This window comes from Diospyros lotus, chromosome 2 (assembly GCF_014633365.1).
Source record: "Diospyros lotus cultivar Yz01 chromosome 2, ASM1463336v1, whole genome shotgun sequence".
In the NCBI taxonomy this organism is placed as follows: Eukaryota; Viridiplantae; Streptophyta; class Magnoliopsida; order Ericales; family Ebenaceae; genus Diospyros; species Diospyros lotus.
In genome coordinates, this window is record NC_068339.1 from 7,202,896 (window position 1) to 7,211,300 (window position 8,405).

General features: G+C 45.1%; 1 protein-coding gene across 1 annotated transcript; it reads left to right on the forward strand.

Annotated features, from left to right (window-relative positions):
- The first annotated feature begins 3,220 nt into the window (after positions 1-3,220).
- LOC127795638 (leucine-rich repeat receptor-like serine/threonine-protein kinase RGI4) lies at positions 3,221-7,729 on the forward strand. Its single transcript, XM_052327434.1, has 2 exons — positions 3,221-6,387; positions 7,020-7,729. Exons 1-2 carry the CDS (start codon positions 3,540-3,542, stop codon positions 7,514-7,516), a joined length of 3,345 nt encoding a protein of 1,114 aa, XP_052183394.1. The 5' UTR covers positions 3,221-3,539; the 3' UTR covers positions 7,517-7,729.
- The last annotated feature ends 676 nt before the right edge of the window (positions 7,730-8,405 follow it).

The window sequence follows — 8,405 nt, forward strand, 5'->3', positions numbered from 1 at the left end:
AAGCGACAAAGGCGACGAGGATGCATCGACGAGTGTTGGATGTGGCCATGAAAACTGGAGAGAGAGGAAAGAAGAGATGACCAAGGATAAAGATGGTGAATTTATAATTGGGTGAGGGGTACTTTTTGTCATTTGAACTATGTTTGTTAATTTGTTTGTCAACCATTTTGTACAAGTAACATTTTCCATTAAGTTATAGGATCCTGAGGAATAAAAAGTTGAAATATAACTTGGATCGTTCTACATGTACATATAAGCTTGCACACAAGCATAAAATAACGAAAAACCCCTACCCACTTATTGCCTCGTCTCCACTTTCTTTCCTTTGTCTACAGCGGTGAGCACCGATCAAGCTTCATAGGTGATGAAGTCCAATCGAGCTCTATCCACGTTCGGGATGAAGCAATTAGGCTTCATCAATCATCTTCATCCGCGATGAAGCTCGATCGGCACTAGGCAGTAGTGACCAAAAGGTGAGACAACAATTGCGACGATAATCCATCGGTGATATGCACGAGGCAGTGAGGCGACAACAACGACAATGATGCATTGGTGAGGCGTGCAAGGTAACAACGACAATAAGGTTGTATCAGCAAGGCGTGCGAGGCGACAACAAATAGACTACATTGATAAGGCGACAGCAACAAGAGGCGAAACGGGCAGCAAAGCGAAGATTGCTAAAGACAGCCATGGAAAGGGGAGAGAGATGAGACTAGAGGTAGCCAAGGGCAAGCGTGATGAATTTGTAATTGGGTAAAGGGTATTTTTGTCTTTAAACTTCATTTGTCAACAATAACTTTATTCAACAATTGAAATTATACCCAAGCACACCTTAATTTCTTTCAACAATAACTTTATTCAACAAATGAAATTATACCCACACACACCTTAATTTTTTTCACTTTTCCATTCACATCTAAACATACGTACCATAGACAGGCGCCCTTTAATATCTCACTTTTCGTGCCAAGATATGGCTTAAGTGAAAATATTCTTAAGTTTTTTTAAGAGTGACAGGGAATTAACTATTGATAGAGACAGAAATGTCTCATTTAGTAAGGACTGACTGTACGTATGTCCTCTTGAAAGTGTATAAATTTATGACTGCATTCGATTTACCCGGAGGTTGAACCAGAAGAGAATGTTGGTTTCTTTCAAAACTAGGTGGGCGAAGCCTAAACACTTGAGTTATCAAAAAAAAAAAAATTATATCTCGCTTTTCTCTTTCTTTGTTCAGCAAACGCTCTTTTCTCTCTTCTTCTTTCTCACTATGTTCTCTCTTTTTCTCTTCCTCACACACTCCAATTCAAAGCCCAAGTCCTATATATTTATGCTAATTCAAGGTCGGTGGCAGAAGATTGCAAAGAGATGGGGGCGATTTCTGGAAAAGAAGGTTCTGGAGAAGGAAGTTGGCGGGCAGCTTGTGGGAAGTTGTTGGAGAAGGAAATATAGGGAGAGAAGCTTTTGGAGAAGAAACTTGTAGAGAAGTAGTTTCTGAAGAAGAAGAAGATACTGGAGAAAGAGAGAATATAGGCAGAATGGATTCTGGAGAAAGCGAGAGGGAGTCGTTGTGCTTAATTCACACTACTCCATATTAAACCCATTTTGCAAATACCACCAAATGATGCAGTGAAAGATTTGATTTTTGTTTGTTCAATAATTCAACGTGAATTATGTTTGAATTTTGAGTTTGGAGAAAACGGGCATCCATTTAGGAAGCTAAGCATTGAATTAATGAGGAAAAACCAGCAGAGAAGCATCGAAATGGGGATGGCTAGCAAGATTTGGTGGCAAAAAGGGCAACATTTATTAAGGTAACATTGTTGAATAACAGGGCGTGAAGTTGGAAACAGTGATAGAAGAATACAAGGAAATGCATGATATCCAAAACAAGCAATATTTGGTATATATATATGGTTGGCCCCGGCCCCCTTGTGCCGCACATGACGTGCCCAAGGACATGACCCTGCAGCTTCGCTTTCCTAACCAAGCAGAAAAGCTAACGGTTGAAGGAAATGTCTGTGCCTTTCCAATCCAATGATTCCATCGATCATCAAATCATCGTATCATGTGGATATCTCACCATAGAGCTCATTTGTTTTGTTTAGGAAACAACCACATCCTCAACTGGATGATTTTATCCTAACTTGAATTAGCTAGGGTTGGTAACACATATTTATGAAATCAATCGACTTTTAAAGTTCACGACATTAATAATATAGATTCATGCAAAAAAAGAATACGAGGCAATAGAAACGGGACAGAGGAGAGTAGTGAATGTGGTGTTGTTTTTAGGGAGCCTCCTGCTCTTCATGGGGTGTGATTGTCCCTTCCTCTAACTCACCAAAATTATTAAAGAAAATAACTAATAAAAATAAAACAAAAGGCTAATAAACAAATGAAAAGAAGAGAAAAAAGATCAGATAGATTATAAAAGCTGTCGCATCCCTTGATGGGTTTAGCCTCTGATAATATTAATCTAATCTCTGAGTCATGTGCCATCTCCTCCTCCCCCCCTCGTGCTTAGATTCTTAAGAGACAGCCTTGTCAATGAATTTAACTAAAACAACTCCAATCCACTGACTAGTCACGAGGCGGGCAATAGCAATACATGGCATGGATCATTCATGATACTACTACTCGTACATACATATATATATATATATATATATTCTGAAGCAACCTAAATTAGGATTGAGCTTATTAATTAGCAATGGCCTGCTGTCACGCGGTGTCACGTGATTACTCCTTAATTCCCTTTACAAATCTGAACCCAAATTGATTATTTGAAGGGGCGAGTGAAATATAAGATTTGCTGGGTTGCAGCAGGCGACCAAGTCAAAATCTATACCATAAATAAGATGCAATTCAGTACCCAGCCAGAATCACATTATGATTTCAACTGGCAGCGACACTGTCATTTCTGCTGCATCCATTTAGATCTAGATCCAAACTCTTCATCATCATCACTTGTCATTCATGCCATTTAGATCTGCAGGGAACGCTCTTAATTAATAAAAGATTCACATTTTCGTTTCTCACTCCCATATACAAAAACTGTCAAATCAGGAAAATAAGTCCTCTCCATTTTTTGACCTGTATTTTTGAGCTTGATTTTGTTGTGTTGTCGTCTTGGGACAGAGAAATGAAACATACTGTTAGTGGTGATAAAGGCCCCCCATGTGAGGAGATAAAAGCTGAGGAACCAAACATGGACAGCTTCGATTTAAAAATAACAGTGGCGTCCTTCTTTCTCCATCCCTCGTCTCCATAAACAATTATACACCCAAAAACAGCTCTCAAAAATTCCATTTTCTCAATGCTCTGCACAAACATCATGGCCTAGCTGTTTCTTGGATCCCGGGATTCTGGGTCTCTCGCCCTCTACTCTTAATAGTTTTATTAACTGTTCGTAGCCCACGAAACATGATTTGGTTTTTCTTCCCCCAAGACCGCTCCAGCTTCCCTCTTTTCTGCGCTGCCTCTCATTGGAGTTCGTAGCAGAAGCAGCAGCAGTAGTTGTAGTAGTAGTAGCTGTAATGCCTGTTAATAATCCATGGACGACCCTCTTCTTCGTCTCCTCTTTTTTGCTGCCGCTGCTGCTTTTAATAATCCCCGGCTGCTCCGCCGTCAACCACCAAGGCCAGGCTCTTCTCTCCTGGAAGACAAGCTTCAACAATGGGGGTAGTGTGTTGAGTAATTGGAACCCTAGCGATGAAACTCCGTGTGCATGGTTCGGCATATCCTGCAACCCCAACAATGAAGTCGTGGAGCTCAATCTGAGGTACATGGATTTGCTTGGAACTCTTCCTCCCAACTTCACCTCATTGATGTCCCTGCACAAGATTGTCTTGACCGGGACCAATTTCACCGGTTCAATCCCCAAAGAGATCGGTGATCTCCGGGAACTCACCCACTTGGACTTAAGCGACAATGCATTGACCGGCGTAATCCCGGTTGAGATTTGCAGCTTGTATAAGCTGGAGGAGCTCCACCTCAACACCAACCGGCTGGCCGGATCGATCCCGGATGAAATCGGCAACCTCACGAGCTTGAAGTGGCTGATTCTGTACGACAACCAGCTCAGCGGTGGAATTCCGAGCAGCATAGGGAAGTTGAAGCGGCTTCAAGCCATAAGGGCCGGCGGCAACAAGAACCTTGAAGGTCCGCTGCCGCAGGAAATCGGAAACTGCAGCAAGTTGGTGATGTTGGGGCTGGCTGAGACGAGCATCTCCGGCTTCCTCCCTCCCAGCCTCGGCCTCCTCAAGAACCTCCAAACCATTGCCATCTACACTGCTCTCTTGTCCGGCCAAATCCCAGAAGAAATCGGCGACTGCACCGCCCTCCAGAACATTTACTTGTACGAGAACTCGCTCACCGGCTCCATTCCGACCACTCTGGGAAAGCTACGCAACCTCCAGAATCTCCTTCTCTGGCAGAACAATATTGTGGGTACCATTCCACCGGAGATTGGTAACTGCATGAAACTGTTGCTGATTGATTTTTCGATGAATTCGCTCACTGGAGCGGTTCCGGACAGTTTTGGGAACTTGACTTCTCTTCAAGAACTGCAGTTGAGTGTGAATCAGATCTCCGGACAGATTCCTCCCCAGCTTGGCAATTGTCAAAGCCTCACGCATGTAGAGCTCGACAACAATCAGCTCAGTGGGACTATCCCTTCTGAGTTTGGGAATTTGAAGAATCTAACGCTGCTGTTCTTGTGGCAAAACAAGCTCGAAGGGAATATACCTCCGTCCCTGTCCTCGTGTCGCAACCTTGAAGCCATTGATTTGTCTCAGAACGCGTTGACGGGTCCGATTCCGAAGGGCATATTCGAATTGCCGAGGCTGAATAAGCTGTTGCTATTGTCGAACAATTTATCGGGCCAGATACCGCCAGACATTGGGAAATGCTCGTCTCTGATTCGTTTCAGGGCGAGCAACAACAAGATCACCGGGCAGGTGCCGCCGCAGATTGGGAATTTGACGAATCTGAGTTTCCTGGATCTCGGCACGAATCGACTCGCCGGAGTTATACCGCCGGAGATCTCGAGCTGCCGGAATCTTACTTTTTTCGACCTGCATTCGAACTCAATTGCCGGAAACCTGCCGGAGAATTTGAATAAACTCATCTTGCTTCAGTTTGTCGATTTATCAGAGAACAATATTGAAGGGACGTTAAGCCCTAGTATCGGATCGCTGAATTCGCTGACCAAACTGGTGCTCGCGGATAACCGATTTTCAGGACCGATTCCGCCGCAGCTCGGTTCCTGTTGGAAGCTGCAGTTACTGGACCTGAGCAGTAACGAGCTCTCCGGACAAATACCGGCCAGTTTGGGCAAGATTCCGGGGCTAGAGATTGCTCTGAACCTCAGCTGGAACAGGCTCTCCGGCAAAATCCCGGCCGAGTTCATCGAGCTGAACAAGCTCGGAGTGCTAGATCTCTCCCACAACCAGCTCTCGGGCGACCTTCGCTACCTAGCGGACCTCCAGAATCTCGTAGTGCTCAACGTCTCGCACAACAACTTCTCCGGCCGCCTGCCTGACACCTCGTTCTTCGCCAAGCTGCCGCTGAGCGTCCTCGCCGGAAACCAGGACCTCTGCTTCTCCGGCAAGCAGTGCGCCGGCGACATCCACGGCGCAGCCAGACACGACGCTGCAGCGAGGGTGGCGATGGTGGTGCTGCTGTGCGCGGCGTGTGCCCTGCTCCTGGCGGCTATCTACATCATCATAGGGGGAAAGATATTGCAGGGGCGGGCCCACAATCACAACGTCGACGTGGAAGCTGACGTGGAGATGATGCTACCGCCCTGGGAGGTCACCCTGTACCAAAAGCTCGACCTCTCCATCGCCGAAGTGGTCAAGTCCTTAACACCTGGGAACATAATCGGACGCGGTCGATCCGGCGTCGTTTATCGGGCAGCCATCCCGTCCGGTCCCACCATCGCGGTGAAGAGGTTCCGGCTGTCGGAGAAGTTCTCCGCCTCCGCATTCTCGTCGGAAATCGCCACCCTGGCACGAATCCGGCACCGGAATATCGTGCGGCTTTTGGGATGGGGGGCCAATCGGAAGACCAAGCTATTGTTCTATGACTATTTGCCCAACGGTTCTCTTGGTGCCCTGTTACATGAAACAGGTGGCGGCGGAGGCCTTGAATGGGAAACACGGTTCAAGATCGCTTTGGGCGTGGCGGAGGGCTTGGCTTACTTGCACCACGACTGCGTCCCGCCGATCCTCCACCGAGATGTGAAGGCTCACAACATACTGTTAGGTGACCGTTACGAGGCATGCTTGGCTGATTTTGGACTAGCCCGGCTCGTCCAGAGTGAACCGGGTTCTTTTTCGGCTGACCCGCAATTCGCAGGCTCCTTCGGCTACATTGCACCCGGTAAGACTTCTCTTCCTCTGTTTTCCTTGTTATTTCCTAAATTTGTTACTATTTATTATTTTTTGAAAAATAAGATACGTACTTGATCCAATTAAATTCTGTTAATAATTTGAATACAATACATAGAGGGACACGGATGTTGAATCCGAAATGAGATTTCGGACTCGATACCATTATTATTCTATGTATGTATGTATGTATAAAAATGAAAAAGAAGTGAGGACGAAAGAACATATGTTGTCAACAGAGTCGATGAACAGGCTATATTGCTATCACTGTCTGCTATTATTTTGATGGAGACAGCTGAATATTATATGGAATTGAAGCCAAAGGACGTGATGGCTTCAATTATGTGCTAGTTAGGTTAGAGATTTGGTGGCTTCATCCACATCGATTGGGCAATTATTACCATTATTATGATCTTATTATTATGCATACATATCACCTTTTTTTTGTGGTGGATGAATGCCCCCAAAATCACATCAGCTGCATTGTCACGAATTCACGATTTGGATTAGTAGGAAGTAGGAAGCATGCCCACAAGAATATTATCACAAGATCTTAAGCGAAAGAAAGAAAATCGTTGCAAGATTTTGACGGATTTTGGATGTGGCTGTGGATGTGCATTGCAGAGTACGGTTGCATGATAAAGATCACCGAGAAAAGCGACGTGTACAGTTACGGTGTGGTGTTGTTAGAGATCATAACAGGAAAAAGGCCCGCGGATCCATCATTGTGCGATAACCAGCACCACCTAATCCAGTGGGTCCGGGAGCACCTGAGGAGCAAGAAAGACCCGGTTGACGTAATCGACCCGAAGCTACAGGGGCACCCCGATTCCCAAGTACAGGAAATGCTGCAAGCGCTTGGCATTTCTCTGCTCTGCACCAGCAACCGCCCGGAGGACCGCCCCGCCATGAAGGATGTGGTGGCGCTGTTGCGGGAGATCAAACAGGAGGGGGCGGCCGCGGGCGACTCCCACAAGAAGGGAGAGGGCCGGCCGGCAAATCCGTCGTCGACTGGGAGGCCGGCAGAACAACTGCTGCTGCTGCAGGGGCAAAGGCAAGGGTCGTCGAATTGCTCTCTTGTGTACTCCTCCTCTTCGTCGGCTACTTACAATATTAATTAATAATGCCAGTTGCCAGTAGGAATAAGCATTGATGATGAAGAATGAATTACTAGGGTTGATTGTAAAGAGCTAGTACTTAGTAAATTAGGGAGAGTTGTGATGATATTAAGATTTGAATGGAATATGTATAGCAGCCTGTTTCAGATGATTGTTATTGATCCATGGTACGTGGTGTTAGAAATTGAGAATGAAGCTAGCTTGCTAGAAACTTGTCTTTTGCAGATTTTATTATTATTATTATTTTTGTTAATTCTATGAAAAATGGAATGAATGATAATTGTAAAAAAAAACTGATGTTTACTTATTGTAATATTATTATTATTATGAACTTTAATATTATAGGTAAGCATCTGAAATGAAATTTGAGATTTATGTGGTTGTGGTGGATGTAACGTTGATGGTTTTGAAGGGAGGGAAGTCGTATTCCTTCCATCATGTCAAGAAAAAAGCCAAGCCAAGCCAAGCCAAGCCAAGCCAAAGCAGGCGTTGAAGGAGGGAGTGGGCGTGTGCATTGTTGTTGGCTTCAATAAGTTACAAAAACAATTGATTCAAACGATCTTCTCTCTCTCTCTCTCTCTCTCTCTCTCTCTCTCGTGCGCATAAGCGCATTGTTGTCTTCCGAAACTTGTAAAAGTTTTCCCGAGAGAGGGGAGAGGGGGGGTGTTTGGGTTGGGGGCTCCACTACCTGCCTCCATTCCTTTCCCATCCCCCTGGCCTGGCCAAACGTGACGTGCCCATTTGGCCTCAACCTCTCTATATTTTATGCTTTCCAAAACAATTGTACCATACAATTTACATGTTCAGTTCAGACAATAGGACAATTAATAGGAGGGAGGGAGGACCACCAATGAAAAATTACATTTATATGTTCAGAAAGACACTAGAAGTT

Coding starts and splice junctions, on each gene's coding strand:
- LOC127795638 (XM_052327434.1), top strand. CDS start 3,540: ATGCCTGTTAATAATCCATGGACGACCCTCTTCTTCGTCTCCTCTTTT. Junction 6,388..7,019: donor CTTCGGCTACATTGCACCCG/GTAAGACTTCTC, acceptor TGTGCATTGCAG/AGTACGGTTGCATGATAAAG.